The 18,224-nt window shown below is 40.9% G+C and overlaps 1 protein-coding gene across 1 annotated transcript in view; it reads right to left on the bottom strand.

The window, feature by feature from the left end:
• Nucleotides 1–18,224, bottom strand: part of LOC144692043 (uncharacterized) — a 158,686-nt gene that overhangs the window by 69,677 nt on the left and 70,785 nt on the right. The window contains exons 21-23 of the mRNA XM_078560601.1: nucleotides 13,044–13,324; nucleotides 10,929–11,017; nucleotides 7,127–7,242 (exon numbers count right to left, since the gene is read on the bottom strand). Of these exons, the coding sequence (XP_078416727.1) occupies nucleotides 7,127–7,242; nucleotides 10,929–11,017; nucleotides 13,044–13,324 (486 nt within the window). The remainder of the gene's footprint in view (nucleotides 1–7,126; nucleotides 7,243–10,928; nucleotides 11,018–13,043; nucleotides 13,325–18,224) is intronic.

Below are 18,224 nucleotides of genomic sequence, written 5' to 3' on the forward strand. Positions count from 1 at the left end.
GTGCTCTATAGGCTGTTCCCAGGGACACACACCGAGACAAACATCAACTGCAGCTGGAGGATCATCAACTCGGTGAAAGACGCTCTTTGGTCTGCCCAAAACTTGTTGGTCTTCCAGCGCAAAGTGTTGTCCCCGACCGAGTGTTGCAGACTGGCACATTCCAAAGTCCAGGACTACGTGCTGAGGGACGCACTAAAGCTTGGGGCAGATGCCGCAAAGGCGCAATGGGGAAGGGTCGCTGTCTAAGACCTTTCTGCCATAGATCACCGAGGGGCTGGGAACTGTTGAGAGCCCCTCGGGCTGTACAGCTCAAAATGAATGTCTGCATTGAATGCTAATTGTATTATAATTGTATTGAAGCACCTCAGAGTGCAACATGATGTATGTTGATAACCCCAATACCATTGTCTGATTGTCTGCATTGACCATTTTGAAATGATTGGAATATTCATTGATTGTATTGATGTACCTTGTGATCCATGTTGTAAAAGTTGAACCTGATTGTACTTTTGTGATGGTGATTTTGAAATGGTTTGGAATGTTCTTCCAGATATTTTATGAATAAAGTATATTTTTCAAATAAATAAATAAATGCCCCAGAATGTCTCCTCCAGCCGACTCAATCCTTCGACACCTGGTGATGGTGGTTTGTGCAGATCACTGGGACTCCAAGTTGCTGTGGCAACAGGCATGTTTGCATGCATGTTGTTCTCTGGAGCTTATGATAGCCATGGTCAAGGCTCCAACTCTGTTTTCAGTATGGCTCCCTCTCTTACTGCCTGTTACTGGTGTGGGTTGGAAGGTTTTGCAGATTGATAATCAATCTATTTGGCTATGTTATGAACACATCTTTCTTGGCCATCAAGTCCTTGAACATGCAGCTTCTAACTCCAGGGCAGGGACACCACCCGTTTGTTCCACAAAACGTCCCTCCTCAGGGACAGGGTGAGGAGGCAGGACCCAAGTCTGCCTCAGGTGCAACAGGGATCAAACCCATGTTGTTGCCACTTCTTTTTATTCATTTAAGGGATGTGGGTGTCACTGGCTAGGCCAGCATTTATTACCAATCCCTAACTGCCCTTGAAAAGGTTGTGATGAGCTGCCTCCTTGAACCGTTGCAGTCCTGGTGTTGTAGGTACACCCACAGTGCTGTTAGGGAGAGTTTCAGGATTTTGACCCAGCGATAGTGAAAGAATGGCGATATATTTCCAAATCAGGATGGTGAGTGGTCTGAAGGGGAACTTGCAGGTGGTGCTGGTCCCATGTACCTGCTGCCCTTGTCCTTCTAGATGGTAGTGGTCGTGGGTTTGGAAGGTGCTGTCTAAGGAGCTTTGATGAGTTTCTGCAGTGCATCTTGTAGATGGCACTAGCTGTCGCTGTTCATCGGGGGTGGAGGGGTGCCAATCAACCGGGCTGCTTTGTCCTAGATGGTGTTAAGTTTCTTGAATGTTGTTGGAGCTGCACTCATCCATGCAAGCGGAGAACATTCCTTCACTCTTCTGAATTGTGTCTTGTGAACAGGCTTTGGGGAGTCAGGATGTGGGTTACTCACCACAGGATTCCTAGTCCCTGACCTGCTGTTGTAGCCACAATATTTATATGGCTAGTCCAGTTCAATTTCTGGTCAATAGTAACCCCTAGTATATTGATAGTGGGGGATTTGGTGATCGTAATGCCATTGAATGTCAAGGGGCGATGGTTGGATTCTCTCTTGTTGGAGATGGTCATCGCCTGGCATTTGTGTGCATCGCCTGGCGTGAATGTTATTTGCCACTTGTCAGCCCAAGCATAGATATTGTCCAGGTCTTGCAGCATTTGGATGTGGGCTGCTTCAGTACTGAGGAGTCATGAATGGTGCTGAACATTGTGTAATCATCACCACATCTGACCTTATGATGGAAGGAGGGTCATTGATGAAGCAGCTGAAGATGGTTTGGCCGAGGACACTACCCTGAGGAACTCCTGCAGTGATGTCCTGGAGCTGAGATGATTGACCTCAACAACCACAACCATCTTCCTTTGTGCTAGGTTTGACTCTAACCCGCAGAGATTTTTCTCCCCTGATTCCCATCGATTCTAGTTTTGCTACTGCTCTTTGATGCCGCACTCGGTCAAATGCTGCCTTAATGTCAAGGGCAGTCACTCTCACCTCACCTCAGGAGTTCAGCTCTTTTTCTATGTTTGCATCAAGGCTGTAATGAAGTCAGAAGCTGAATGACCCTGGCAGAACCCAAACTGAGCATAAGTGAGGTTATTGCTAAGCAAATGCCGCTTGATAACACTGTTGATGTTCCCTTCCATCACTTTACTGATGGAGGAGAGGTGAGTGACTGCCCTTGACATCAAGGCAGCATTTGACTGAGTGTGGCATCAAGGAGCCCTAGCAAAACTGGAGTCAACAGGAATCAGGACAAAAACTCTCCGCTGGTTGGAGTCATACCTAGCACAAAGGAACATGGTTGTGGTTGTTGGAGGTCAATCATCTCAGTTCCAGGGCATCACTGCAGGAGTTCCTCAGGGTAGTGTCCTAGGCCCAACAATGTTCAGCTGCTTCAACAATGACCTTCCTTCCATCATAAGGTCAAAAGTGGGGATGTTCGCTGATGATTGCACAATATTCAGCACCATTCGCGACTCCTCAGATACTGAAGCAGTCCATGTCCAAAGGCAGCAAGACCTGGACAATATTCAGGCTTGGGCTGACAAGTGGAAAGTAACATTCACACCACACAAGTGGTGGGCAATGGCCATCTTCAACAAGAGAGAATCTAACCATCGCTCCTTGACATTCAATGGCATTCTCATCACTGAAGCCCCACTACCAACATCCTAGGGATTACCACTGACAAGAAACTGAACTGGACTAATCATATAAATAATGTGGTTACAACTGGTCAGAGGCTGGGAATTCTACAGAGAGTAACTATGCCCTGACTCCCCAAAGTCTTCCATCATCTACAAGGCTCAAGTCACTCATCATCCTGATTTGGAAATATATCACCTTTCCTTCACTGTCAATGGGTCAAAATCCTGGAACTCCCTTCCTAACAGTGGTGGGTGTACGTGCGCCACATGGACTGCAGCGGTTGAAGAATGCAGCTCACCACCACCTTCTCAGGGGAAATTAGGGACACGCAATAAATGGCTGGCCTGGCCAGTGGTGCCGACATCTCTTGAATGATTAAAAAAAGATCTGCATGGAATGGTTCCAGTGAAAATTCAGAAATTACTAACTGTGGAACTCTCCTACATAGCCTCCTTTTGTGGAGTATTAAGTTTTAAATTGCTGATGTTCAAATGCAAAGTTAATAATCACTCGCTGGTTGAGGGATGTTGGACTCCATTAGCCTTTGAGAGCTCAAGAAGCCTTTGTAGCCGAATACATCTCCACTTCATTTTCAGCAGTGACAATATATTTTAGCTAATTACTTATCAGTGACAAATTATAAATCACAACTAAAATCTGCTTTATAAAACTGGTTTTCAGGTCATCTAACTCCATTCATCAACTCAATACTTAGCTTTAGCTTAGAATACCCAATTCTTTCATATAATTTATCTCTCCTCCATTTATCTAACCTGATCAAACTTAGCTGATTTCACTCTACATTTAATAAGTTCTTCATAACCCAGTGCACACCACCTCCATTTCCTCCTGCAGTGTGATGGCGAGTCAATTACATTTTTATCTCCTCCATGTCCATCAGAACCAATGAAAACCTGTTATCTTTCAGCTTTTCAAAATCAATTTAATTGATGTCTCAAGTGTACAGTATTTATGACTTATTTGTCATGGCTTCAGACTGAGTCTGCATTTATCAATATTGTCTTCTCCATTTCCTCACAAATTCCTCACATTCTTATCCCTCTATGGAAGACTGGCTTGTAAAAGCTTTCTCAAAGTACTGTTGAAATTAGCAATATGCTTAGATATAAATATATGTATGTATGTATTCAGCTTGAAATATGTGAGGGAATAGGTCAGTCCTGCAAGTTTTGTTTTTTTCTGGACACTTTGTAATGTTTCGTTTCTTTCGAAACAAATAAGTGGAATGATTGTTCTTGGGTGATGCCACCTGTACCTACCACAGAAAGGGGCCCCAAGGTCAGATGAGACCTAGAAGGAGAGAAACTGGCGAGTATTTAAAACAAACCATGCTACAAAACTGTATTAGGCTTTTCATTTAACTGTACCCAGTTAAAATACTTGCTGAATACATTGTGCGTGGAAGTAGAACAGAAGTTACTTGAGTGAACATCACCATGGTTCAACAGCCTGATAAGCAATTAGAAAGATTAGGATAGCCATTGTATACAGTTCATTAATAGGTCTTATGAACAACTTTGGCTGGTGATAGGGCAGATGTGAATTAATCAAACTTCTGCAAGTCCGTTTTGAAGGCCGGGGATGGAATGCGTTGTGGGAGGATGCAACTGGTCAGTGAGAATAGTTCGAGATTGAATCAGGAAAGGATGAGGTAAGAGTTATGGATTATGGATAGGAGGTACTGTGAAGACTCAAGAAGCTAATGACAGGTGGATAGCATTAAAAGCTGAATTTTCAATCCAAGGTTTAGACAAGAACTGGATGTTTTATAGGGTATTTTGAAACAGTAAATCTCTATAGGGCGAAAGGGACTCATCAATAATCCATCGAAGTACACACTGAAAAAAGGCATAAAAAGTGAGACACTTTAGGAGAGTTCAGTGCAGTTAAGCAGTGGGGAAGAACTCTCATGGAAGACTCCTGCCAAACTCTCGAGTGTTTTGAGAAGATTTATTTTATTCTTTCATAGACTGTGGGCATTGATGGCCGGACCAGCATTTATTCCCAGCCATAATTGCCCTCAAGGCGGTGAACCACCTTCTTAAACCGCTGCAGTTCAAGTAATGCAAGTACACCCACAGTGCTGTTAGGGAGCAAGATTCAGGATTTTGATCCAGCGTCAGTGAAGGGATATGGTTCCAAGTCAGGATTGTGTGTAGCTTGGAGGGGAACTTGCAGGTGGTGGTGTTCCCATGCATCTGCTGACCTTGTCCTTCTAGGTGGTAGAGGTAACAGGTTTGGAAGGTGTTGTCAAAGGTGATTTAAAAAAAAAATCATTAGTGGGATGTGGGCCTCACTGGCTAAGCCAGCATTTATTGCCCATCTCTAATCCCCTTGTTCAGAGGGCATTTTTAAAGAGTCAACCACATTGCTATGGGTCTGGAGTCACATGCAGGCCAGACCAGGTGAGGACAGCAGATTTCCCTTTGGGCCTCACTGGCTAAGCCAGCATTTATTGCCTATCTCTAAATCCCTTGTTCAGAGGGCATTTTTAAGAGTCAACCACATTGCTATGGGTCTGGAGTCACATGCAGGCCAGGTGAGGACAGCAGATTTCCTTCCCTAAAGGACATCAGTGAACCAGATGGGTTTTTATGACAATCGCCAAAAGCCAAGAATTAGAAAATAATTTTGAAATAAAATAGGAAATTATGTAAAATGATGTCTTGTATCTGATTTTAAGAAATAGAAAAACAAAGAACCAACCAGAAGGCATCATTTTTGAGAATCAGTTAGTAGAAAGCAAAATTCAAATTTTATACCAAATACTTACTAAAAGATATCCATGTTGGTCTGGTTATTGAAAACTGGCACCAGAAATGAGCTTACTATCACCTTTACAAAGACTATTTACATTTTTAATTGGTGAGACCTTCATTGAAGGGTTTACATATTGAGCATTCAAAATGCTGTAATTATGTAAATATACATTTCAACTCCTGTTTAGACTGGTCTCTGTCTATTGACCATTACACAACCGATACTAAAGCAAAAACAGAAACAGAAATACCTGGAAAAATTCAGCAGGTCTGGCAGCATCGGCGGAGAAGAGTACAGCTGACATTTCGAGTCCTCAAAGAAAAAACTCAAAACATCAACTGTACTCTTCTCCGCCGATGCTGCCAGACCTGCTGAGTTTTTCCAGGTATTTCTGTTTCTGTTTTGGATTTCCAGCATCCGCAGTTTTTTGTTTTTATCTCGATACTAAAGCAATTGGTCTCATCACAGCAATCACTATTAGAAGTGTTTGCTACTTCAAGATGGGGGTTTATAGTTTTTTTTTTCTTTGTGTTGCAGGTTGCTGGCTCAAAACCAAATAGAAGTATTCAACAAACAGAAAATAGTGTGCCAGCACATATCCTCAAATTGTTCCTATGCATGTAGATGAGCAAGGTCCATATTCACCAAAGCAACTGCAAAAAAAAAATCATTAATGTTGGACGGAACATGAAATGTTTCTCTAGAATTTGCAACTTCAATTATGATAAAGCTTTCTGCCAGCAATGCCAGGATAAAGAGTTTGGATTTGATTCAGTTTCACCAGTTTTATCACAGAATTTCTTCATCCACCCATCTTCTCTCCTCCTCTCCTGAACGATAAGAGTGTACGGGAAGAAATTTTGTATCTCACCCAAAAGGCTGTACATTCTTTGTAAATCAAGAATGCTTATCTGACTAGCTTTTTTGACTGCAGTTTGGGAGGGAGGGGGAGTAGGGGAAGGAATCATCAGTTTTCATCCCATCTTCTCACACATGCATTTTCTAGCGTGAATCATTAAATAAAACTCAAGTGGGAACACCACCCAAGCTTTCTTCTCTTCAGCCTAGGAGATAGAGGTCTATTGTAATGTCCCAAAAGCTGAGATCAGGTAACTTGTTACAAATCTGGGATCTTCTGGTGTGTATGGCTGAGGACAACAACCCAGCAGTGTCTCTAGTCCACTAAAACTTCTACTTTTCTGTGTACTGTCTCTAAAGTGAGAAATGTCTCATGGCAATGACAAGATCGTCAATTCAGTTAATTTCGACATTTAAATTGCAAAAAAATATTTATAGTACGAGTTAATAAAGCTTATAAACTTTAAAAAGGCACAGAACTGTTATTATTTGCCCAATCTGAATCATAAGCTGAAAATATGGGGGTTGGAGAACCATTTTAAATTTAGAGCTGACATACGAGTTTACATTCTTGTTTTGGTTCCTGGTGAGTGGAAATATCTTTGCTGGTAATAATTTAGAGCATCACATCTGCATTTCTCAACTCTACAATGAAGAATTTTGAAACTTGATAGAAGTATCACACTATACTGTTTCTGCAATTGATAGATCCACAAAGACATGGAATTTCTTCTTCAGGCATGCTTCCTGTTGAATATCTGTAGTCCCATGTCAACTCTGATCCTGCTTTGATGTACCTAATAAACCAAGCACACACATAATAAGTCTCTCAATTAAAGGACACCTTGGACTTACTTGTTAAAGTAGGCTTCAATCCATAGTGAATTCACTAACGCCATTATACGACGGGGATAGAACAGATGGTACAACGTTAGACCTTTTTGCATTATCATTACTAAACCTGTCCAGTTCAATATCAAGAAGATATCCTCGTGAATATATTAGGCTCGCGTTTCAGTATCATTTAATGTAAATAATCAACCCACTTAGAATCATAGATTGATTAGAGTACAGGAGGAAGCCATTCAGCCCCATCATGTGTATGCCAGCTCTCTGTAAGAGCAACTCAGCTAGTCCCACACTCCCGCCCTTTCCTGTAGCCCTGCAAATTCGCTCTCTTCAGGTGGTTATCAAATTCCCTTTTGAAAGTCATGACTGAATCTACCTCCATCACACTCTCAGGTAGTGCATTCCAGATCCTAACCACTCACTGAGTATAAAGGTTTTCCCTCATGTCGCCACTGGTTCTTTTGCCAATCATGTTAAATTGATGCCCTCTGGTTCTTGACCCTTCCAGCAATGGGAACAGTTTCTCTATCGACTCTGTCTGAACCTCACATGATTTTTGAACACTTCCATCAAATCTCCTCTCAACCTTCTCTTTCTCTAGGGAGAACAACACAACCTTCTCCAATCTGTCCACATAATCAAACTCACTCATCCCTGAAATTATTCTCGTAATAGTTAAGGTCTGGTTCTCTGCTAGTCTCTTTTAATGTCTGATTAGTGGGGAGGGGGGTAGGTGTGAAAGGGAGAACATTTTTTATTACACATGAAACACCCTTAGTCTTATACTGTGCCAAGTAGGGAGCTCCACTCACAATTTTAATTATGAGGAAGTCAATACATTCTAATATTTACCAGTTGATCCCTTGTAGATGTTTTCATGAGGATCAGGGGTTTTAGCTTTTTTTAAAAAAGGAGATTGATCTGTTGTAACAATGGTTATGACACTGGAGTGTATTATTTCTCTTGTAAAGGTTTGAGTGGCGTGGGAAAAATTTCATGAGTGTGGGGAGAGAGGTGGTGAGGAACTACTAAAGGAAAATACAGAGGATCTTTGGGGGGGGTGGTTAGTTGGTACTTTGGGCGTGAAGGTAGGGGGCATTGAGTAGTTGAGGGGAGGAAGGTAGTGGCATAGCAAGTATTTGGCGTATCTAGTCCTGAGGAGTTGGGAGACATATATTTTGAATTGGAGGTTGAAAAAAGTGGCAATTGTGAGTTCAAGAGAAAGACACGAGAGGAAGAGGAATTAAAAATAACATTAGGAAGAGGCATTCAAAAAGACAGTAGTGAAACAGACATTGAAAGAAGAGATTATGGGCAAGAAGGGTTTAAAACAAAAGGAGACGAAGAACACTGTCCACACAATCCCTACCCTTGAAAAAAAACACTAAACTAACAGGGTTTTAAAAAGAAAAACTAGGAATAGAAAACAACAGCGTGAGCAATAAACCGGAAAGAGAAAAACAAGAATGTGAAAGTAAAGGGTAACATAAAACAGAGCTTTAAAGGAAGAGGCCAGGGAATAAAATAAGAGAAAGCATAAGACATGCAACAAACACAGCACATGTCTTCAAGCAAAGGTAACTTGGACCTTCCAAAGTTCTCTTGACTTGTGAACCATTCCTTTGAACTGGATATTTGTGCTTGCCATTCTGTTATTCAAGAAAGGTGAGAGGGGGAGAATAAAGAATTATAGATTAGTCAGCTTAACATTTGTTGTCAGGAAACTGATAAGGGTCCATAACTAATGAGAGCTTGACTGAAAGCCTTGAACATTTTCAGTTGATCAGAGAGCCAGTATGGATTGGTAAATGCCTTATGAACCTGATTGAATTTTTTGAAGAAGTGACTAAAGTAGTGGACAGGGGAATGTCTGTGGATGTTATTTATATGAACTTCCAGAAGACATTTGATAAAGTACCTCAAATGATTGTTAAATTCCGTGGGTAAATTATTGACCTGGTTGCAAAACTGGTTGAGCAAATGAGACAGAAAGTAGGGAGAATGGGCACATACTCTAAATGACAAGCTGTGACTAGCAATGTCCCATGAGGATCTGTGTCAACTATTCATCATTTATTCACACTTATATGATGCAATAGAAAGCCTGTTACCCAAGTTTGCAGATGACACAAAGGTAGGCAGCATTGTAAGCAGTGTAAATGAAAGTATACAATTACAAAGAGACATTGATAGATTAAGTGAATGAACAAAACTGGCAAATGTATTTCAATGTAAACAAATGTGAGGCCATCCACTTTGGGCTGTCAAGGAACAGAACAGGGTTCTAAATGGTGAAAAGCTAGAAACCGTGGAGGTCCAAAGAGACTTGGAGATCTAGATACATAGATCATTAAAATGTCAACAAGTATAGAAAATAATCAAAAAGGCAAATGGAATGTTGGTCTTTATATCTAGAGGACCAGTATACAAGGGGGCAGAAGTCATACAAAGCCCAGGTTGGACCACACCCGAGTCTTGTGAGCAGTTCTGGGCACCTCACCTTAGGAAGAATATATTGGCCTTAGAGTATAGTGCAGATTTACCGGAATGGTGCCTGAACTCGAAGGGTTAAGTGATGAAGAGAGGTAACACAAACTAGGGTTATATTCCTTGGAATTTAGATGGTTAAAGGATGACTTGATTAAAGTTTTCAGGCTATTATGGGGAACAGAAAGGATAGAGCGGGGGAAACTATTTCCACAAGCTGGGGAGTCCAGGACTAGGGGGCATAATGTAAAAATTAGAGCCAAACCTTTCAGGAGCAAAATTAGGAAACAATCTACACACAAAGGATGGTGAGTAAGCAGTTCCATGAGCATACCCTTGATCTTTGGAGTTAATATTCCCTCTGTTAACTTAATTCATCGAATGAAAAAGGTTCAAAGTCTGAGGTTCAACAGGCACTGTTGTTTTGGGAATTACTGCAAATTGACAGCAACTGTCTTACTGCAGATGACCTCACTTGATCACTCCCAATGCATGCAGCTAGCCAACCTAATTGGGCGATCTTGCCACACTTTTTAAAAAATAATAGTCCAGTTGGATTGCTGCACATTACTGTGGATTCATTCAACAAATGAACAGTGCAATCATCACCTCAAATTCTGGTCTCTTGTACATACCTCGTTCCTTTGTTCCACCAGGGGCAGCCCTACCTTCAGTTGCTAAGTCCCCAAACTCTAGAATTCCCTCTCTAAATCTGTCTCTCTTCCCCTTTAAGGCACTCCTTAAAATCTACCTCTGACTAAGCTTTTGGTCATCTGTCCTAACATCTCTGTGGTTCAGTGTTAACTTTTGTTTGATTCTGCTCCTGTGAAGCACCTGGTGATGTTTTACTACATTAAAAGCACTATGCAAAAGCAAGTGGAAGTAATAAATAGATGGCATCATAACTAGAAAGTAACTCTGTTTCCAGATTGCCAGTTTGATTTGATTCCAACTGAAGGTAGAGGATTAAATGATCAAACTAGTGTTTCAGTTGATCACTGCTATTACAACATAACTTAATTAACTATATAAAATGCAACCATACACTATATAAAAATGGAAAGTGTTTTCTGAAAACATTACTTGAAATATAAACAACATGCTCAATGAACAAACATTCTGATTTTATCTGCTAACATTCACTTACCTGTTAGTGAAAAAAGCTACCCAGGGGAAATTCTTATCATGGGTATCCACAAAAACACTTTGTACCATAAGGTTTGGATCACAGCTATGCTGCAAACAAACATGTATATATTTTAAAAATCAGATCAGTGTACAAAAACCAGAGCAAGCTGAACGGCAAAATAGAGATGCATGGAACAGGCAAACTATTTCCAATGGAAATTACTTAAACCCATTCCTATCTAGGCAAGTTTAGAAAAATTATACTGGCCTGGAAATTCGGGTGCAAACTGTGGTGGCGCAGTGGAAGAGGGGAAATATAAGGAACAATTGTTGTGCCTTAACAGTGAGATCTCAGGTGCACCTGATATTGTCAAGTGCTTCAAGTGTCATCATCAATTGAGCTAGGTACAATGCCAGGCATCTCGCCAGTGAAGCCAGATTAAAAAATCAGGCTATTATGACAGCAGCAGTAGCCCTTGGGTAAGTGAAGGAGGATGGGGTGGTGGCTGCATTGGTCGTTGGGGAGGTATTTTATGTGCTTAAGGATCGCACTGCCAAATTTCTAGGCATTACATTTTGTAAGAACTTAAAATTTGAGGACATTTTCATCTTGCCAAGGAGCTGTTATTATCTTATATCTGCTCCATCATCAAGACCACCAATTTCTACCTCCATAACAAAGCCAGACTCTACCCCTGCCTCAGTTCATCTGCCGCTGACACCCTCAACGATGCTTTTGTTGTCTCCAGACTTGAATATTCCAACACATTCCAATACGACCTCCCACATTCTTCCCTCCATAAACATGAGAAGATACAAAACTCTGCTGCCCATGTTCTTACTGACAAGAAATCACCTGTGCCCATCATCCCTGTGCCCTGTAACTTGATCCTAGTGGGCAAGTTAAATCTGGGGATGGGTCCAACCTTCCAATCCACACGCATACATGACCAATGTGAATGATGAGAGACTGGGATGTATTCAGAAATAGGTTTCCATGATCATAATCTCAGGTGGTAGTTAGGCCTCATGACAGCTGCATAAAGGGTCGTCCATAAATTTTGTCAAGATGCACTAGATTAGAATTACACTGATTTTTTCCTTAACCCAAACTATACAGTGATGCAATATCTCCAAATACACTGTGACAGTGAAATATGTATTTAACCAATGGGGGAATTTTTTAAAAATTGAAAAATCAAGGTAAAGGGTCCATCATGTGGGCATCATCACCAGGGTTGACAGATTAATAAAAAATGGTGAGATAGATCAGAAAGTCATTTAAAGTCCTTGTAAAGAAGGAAGAGTGTTGGAGAGAGCAGTTGGAAACCAAAGTTATATCAACTTCGGATGCTGAGAAGGGCAGAATTTAAGTTCCATAATGTATTGGAGTATATGAAATTGGGACTAAGATGAGCAAAAGAATTTGAATGAACAAACAAATAGCACTAAATGAAGCCAATACATTGGATCTACCACCAAAGCTTGTAGTCTATTCATTTCTATCCTTTAGCTGATGCCCGTGTCCTAACTCACACAAAGTCCTGTTCACCTATCACCCTTGTGCTCGGTGATCTACGTTGGCTTCCAGTTAAGCAATGCATCAATTTGTAAATTCTCATCCTGGTTTCCAAATCCCTCCATGGTCTCGCCCCTTTCTATCTGTCATCTCCTTCAGCTCCACAATTCTTTGAGATATCTGCGCTTGTCTAATTCCGGCTTCTTAAGCCTTCTGATTTTAATCACTTAACCATTGGCAGCTGTGCCTTGAGCTGCATGGGCCACAAGCTCTGGCAAACCCTCTGCACCTTTCCGCCTCTGCTTCACTTTTCTCCTTTAAGACACTCCTGAAAACCTATCTCTTTGACCAAGCTTTTGGTCAGCTGCACTAAGATCTCCTTATATGGTTTGGTGTCACATATTGTTTTATACTGTTCCTGTTAAGCACCTTGGGGCATTTTATTACGTTAAGGATGTCACAAGTTGTTATTGTTTAGTCATAATACATATCATCCAATTCTGGCAGTCAGCGGAAATTGAAGTAATTGCAGAGAAGATTACAGCTGGCATAATCATGGAACAGTTTTTACTTGATGCTGTCAGGTCAAAGGCAGCACCTTTTTTGGTTACTTACATTAATAAATCGCCCTATGTTTCCTTCTTTTGTAGCATCCAAAAAATAACAGCAATCTTCTTGTTTGTCACCATTACACGTTCTTTGTAATTTTGAAGTCAGTTCTTTGTGATGGTTATCCTGATTCAATTTGTCTTGTGTATTTGCCTTTTTGTTGCTTGTTTCCTTTTTCTGTTTATTTGTTTCCTGTTTAGAAAACACTCGACTCTCAAAAATGTTTTCACCCAAAGGAATAGAACAGTTTCTCCCATAACCAGCACTGCTTCTGTTTTCCAAGACTCCTATAAAATTACCAAATACAATTAATAAGTTACACATGAACATACCAATGTTATCCCCATGTTAAGTATAGCATCACTCAGGAAATGTTTGGCTGTGATAATGAGTGTGCATTGGCCAATGCCAATAACTGAGCAGTACCCTAAAGCAGTATCCTAAAAAATCAAATCAAAAATGTTTCAATGCAAATCAAACCTCAGTGTGAATGTGGGACTTTGTCTCCACAAGATCAGTGGGGCGGTCATTCCAATCCATACTGTCATGGACAATTGCATCTGCAAAAGATGACTGGTGAGGTGAGATCAAGCAGGTTTTTCCCTTGTGTTGGTTCCCTGCCATACTTAATGACCCAGTCTGGCAGCCACATCCTTCAGGAGTCAGCCAGCTTGCTCAGTGCTGGTGCTACACTGAAATCCCACCTAGAGTATATTATGTGTACTTGCTACAATCAGTGCTTCTCCTAAGTGACATTCAACATAACAGGAGCACTGATCCAACAACTGAGAGATGACAGGGGATGGGAATTCATAGGAAGTTTACTTATCCTGCGTGTTAACAAATGCCACGAGGCTTAATGGGGTCTGAAGTCAATGTTGAGACTCTCAGGGATACTCCCCACCACTGTGCTACCACCTCTGGTGGGACTATCCTTTCATGGGATGGAGGAGGAAAAGTCTGGGATTTTGGCTGATAAGTATGACAGGCTGTTGTTTGACCAGTCTGTGGGACAGCTCTCTCAACTTTCACACAAGTCCCCAGACATTTAATGAACAGGATTTTGTAGGGTCAACTGAGCTGGGTGTGCCTTTGTCATATCAGAATCAAAACCAAGGTCAAAACAGAGTAGTCCATCCAGTTTACTCTTAATATTCTTCTTTGTAACAATTTGATACAACTGAGTGACTTGCTAGGCCACTTCAGAAGGCAGTTAGGAGCTAAGTCACATTGCTATAGATTTGGAAATATGGGCAAGGACGGCAGCTTTCCTTTCCTAAAAGACATTAGTGAACCAGTTGGGATTTTTACAATAATCCAATAACTTTTTGGTCACAATTATTGATACTAGCTTTTTATTCCAAATGTATTTGTTTTTTATAAAATGAATTAAAATTCATAAGAGTCATGGTTATTAGTCCAGGTCTCAGGATTACTCGTCCAGTAGCATAACCAATAAACCATCACACCTGTTGTCACAATAAAAAAGGTGCATGTGTTAGAAAAGGTTCAAAGCCCAGGAGAAGGTCCTATATGAATGCAGAGGTCCACGTATTGCTCCTTGGCTGAGGGAACCCAGTTAAAGACTACAATCAATGAGAATGCAAAGAGACTATGAAAATGCTGCAGCCTTTTGAAAAAAAGCAGTTGGGCTAATGTCAGACAGGAAAGCTACAGATGCGCACTAACATTTTCTTTGAGAGACTATATGCTCCTTTAATCATAAATAAATTTCTATCAAGAGGATGGATCTTTTGTGTCATAACTGGAGGACAAGGGTGGCAAATAAAGAGACAGCCAGCAGTACAGGCTAAAGGTACAGGTTAAAACAGGTTAGAAGGCAGCTGCAGAAGATTCATGAAGAATCACCATTACCATGAGCACGGTGACTAAAATGTGCTGCCCATGTCCTCACTTGCAACAAGTTCTATTCACCTAACTCATTACTCGACAACACCTCCCAAACTGTTGACCTCCACCACCTAGGACAAGCGCAGCTGATGCATGGGAACACCACCATCTGCAAGTCCCCTTCCAAGTCACACACCATCCTCACTTGGAAATATATCGTCATTCTTTCACTGTCGCTAGGTCAAAAATCTGGAACTCCCTTCCTAACAGCACTATGGCTGCATCTACACCACGTGGGCTGCAGTGGCTCGAGAAGATGGCACACCACCACCTTCTCAACAGCAATAAATGCTGGCCTTGCTAACAACACCTACATCCCATTCTATGACAGGGAATGAAACATCAAAGAGTAAATCTGCATTTATATAGCACCATTCATGACCTCAGTACAGCCCAAAGTGCTTCAAATAGTAATTAGCTGTGTGTAAAGTGTAGTCCGTTGCAATGTAGGAAATGCAGCAACCAATTTGGGCTCAGCAAGTTTCCACAATCAGCAATGCAATCATGACCAGATCATCTGTTTGTGATATTAGTTGAGGGATACATTTTGAACAGGTAAAATACCTTGGGCAAGTTGAGGTGCAAAATAGGTACAGGTTCTTTTTCTCTTCTCAGCAGAGGGGCCCTAGACTTTCAGTTGTTGCTTCCCACTAATAGAACAAGTGATTTTGAAAATCTCACCAGAAGGAGACCTACTTGCTACAACTTTGCATTAGAACACTGATGTGTTCTATCATTACTTTACAAAATGCCTTGACCAATCATGGCCAACCTGCTTGGTTTGAATTTAAACAAAGCTTGGCAGATAACTGTCAGCCATCAGTTAACCGATGCATTCTCCATGGCAATGCCTCTCCCAGAGTCCACTTACCAACCAATTAACACTCTTTTCATGCAGTATAAACTGTTGTTCCCATTACACTTGGTATTCTTGTGAATTTCCTGATGAGTGCAAGATGAAAAGCTTCAACATGTGTCTTTTCAGCAAAATTTTTCAAAGTATTGGGATAGTGCATGGAAAAAAAATGACATTTTAATGATGCACCCTGCTATTAACCTGTATATTGGCTAGCAGGTTCAGGGGATCAAAAAATATGTCATGAGTCAGATCAAAGTGATCAATTTGCACCACTCTTGTCATTTGCTTCATACAAACAGCATTTTGTCCCTGGCTTCATCGTTGTTTTGAGCAACTTTCCGTATTTGCACATTAATTACCCATTAAACCAACACAAAAAGTTAAGTCTATTTATTAAAAGCATAAGTACTCTTTTGACAATAAGATAAATTGCCATTGACTGCCAATTAAGCTCTCTGGTCCAGAAAGTAAACTGTGGAGTCTTCTCCTGCAATAGTGAACTATTCTTGGAGATAAATGTCATTTCCCCCCCCTCCCATCCCACAACATTTTATGTTACTCTTCCTTTGTTTCTTTTTCTCTCCCATAATCCCTCTCTTTATTTCTCTCTACCAGATTTTACTCTAATTCACTGTCCTTCTCCATCATTTCTCTGTATTTCTCAAAAGTTAAATTTCCTTGGCTAAAGAAATACACTATTGGACTGACTGTTTATTATGGTCCCAGGTGCCCTGCTTCCCTCACCACACTTCAGCAAGTAAGGGTGCAAAGAGTGTTTGAGCTGAAAAGTGAAGGAAAATGTTTAACTGCCCTGCTTACGCTGTGAAATGCCATAAGTAATCTAATAAATCCAATAGGGAATTCAAGAGAAACTTCTTTATCCCAAGAGCGGAAAAGATGTGGAACTCGCTATCACAAAGAGTGGTTGAGACAATTAGCATAGATGCATTTAAGGGTAAACTTAATAAGCACGAGGAAAAAAGAATAGAAAGATATGCTGATAGTATTAGGAGGGGGAGGATGGCAGAAGGCTCATGTGGAGCCTAAATATGGGCCAAGAGGCCTTTTCCTGTGCTGTAAATTTTATACAACTCCCTGTAATGCCCTGTTCCAACAATTTCTGGCACATACAATCTTAAAAACTTCAAATCAAAGTGGCATTCAACAAGGAGATTTAAGGGAAAATCATGACCAAAATAATATGCTACACTTGTTACATTGTGGATTTTTGACTACATTCATCATCCATATACAAATTCTCCTAGCAAAGGTTAATTAATTGCAATGAACAGACAGAATGCTGATTGATTTTTTAAAAATGCCTTATAGTATTAAGACCATTGGAACACTCTTCTCTGCCCATCTAAGATTGGTCAGCTGAGTAGAAACTGCTAGTGGAACTCAGACATTAAACAGAAAGCAGTATCGATCAGGTTCACATCATAATGCCTAAGTACAATCTCTACCACTTATAGTGGGCACGCTGATGTTTGTGCAACTTGCCTGCTATACCTGGTGGCTAGTAAAACCAGAAAGTGAAGCAACCAACATATCTTTATTTAATAAACACTTAGTTTCCACTGAGCCACTGCCTCACACAACTGTTGCAGCTGCATCCATAATTTCATGAAGGTAATTGCACTTTAACTAGGTGCAAATAAGTGACTGAACACACAATGTTGCCTCAAATCCACATAGCTTTTTAAATTGGTAAGTACATGACAAGTACTTATTGAACTGTCCAAAACGCTGTTTGAATACATTTTAAGTTCCACCAATGAAGTTGACTCCAATGAAAATCGGAAATGGTTATTGCTGTTTCCCTGATTTAGACAGCTGCCTGTGGTATGCATGGACTGTCTAGGCGGTGGGAACTGCAAGTGAACAAATGCTGATATACCAGTCCCAGTAATACTGACAGCCCTCCAACATTCAGGTTTCAGGCCCTTAAACTATTGAGCTGCTCTTTACTAAAATAAAAACAAAAACACCTGGAAAAACTCAGCAGGTCTGGCAGCATCTGCGGAGAGGAACACAGTTAACGTTTCGAGTCCGAATGACCCTTCAACAGAACTAAGTAAAAATAGAAGAGAGGTGAAATATAAGCTGGTTTAAGGGGTTTGGGACAAGTAGAGCTGGATAGAAGGCCAGTGACCTTTTGTCTGTGACATCTTTTGGTTATCTCCACCTATCACTGGCCCTCTATCCAGCTCTACTTGTCTCACCCCCCACCCTTAAACCAGCTTATATTTCACCTCTCTTCTATTTTTACTTAGTTCTGTTGAAGAGTCATACGGACTCGAAACGTTAACTGTGTTCCTCTCCGCAGATGCTGCCAGATCTGCTGAGTTTTTCCAGGTACTTTTGTTTTTGTTTTGGATTTCCAGCATCTGCAGTTTTTTGCTTTTATCTTTACT

This window comes from Cetorhinus maximus, chromosome 16 (genome assembly GCF_964194155.1).
Source record: "Cetorhinus maximus chromosome 16, sCetMax3.hap1.1, whole genome shotgun sequence".
Taxonomy (NCBI): domain Eukaryota; kingdom Metazoa; phylum Chordata; class Chondrichthyes; order Lamniformes; family Cetorhinidae; genus Cetorhinus; species Cetorhinus maximus.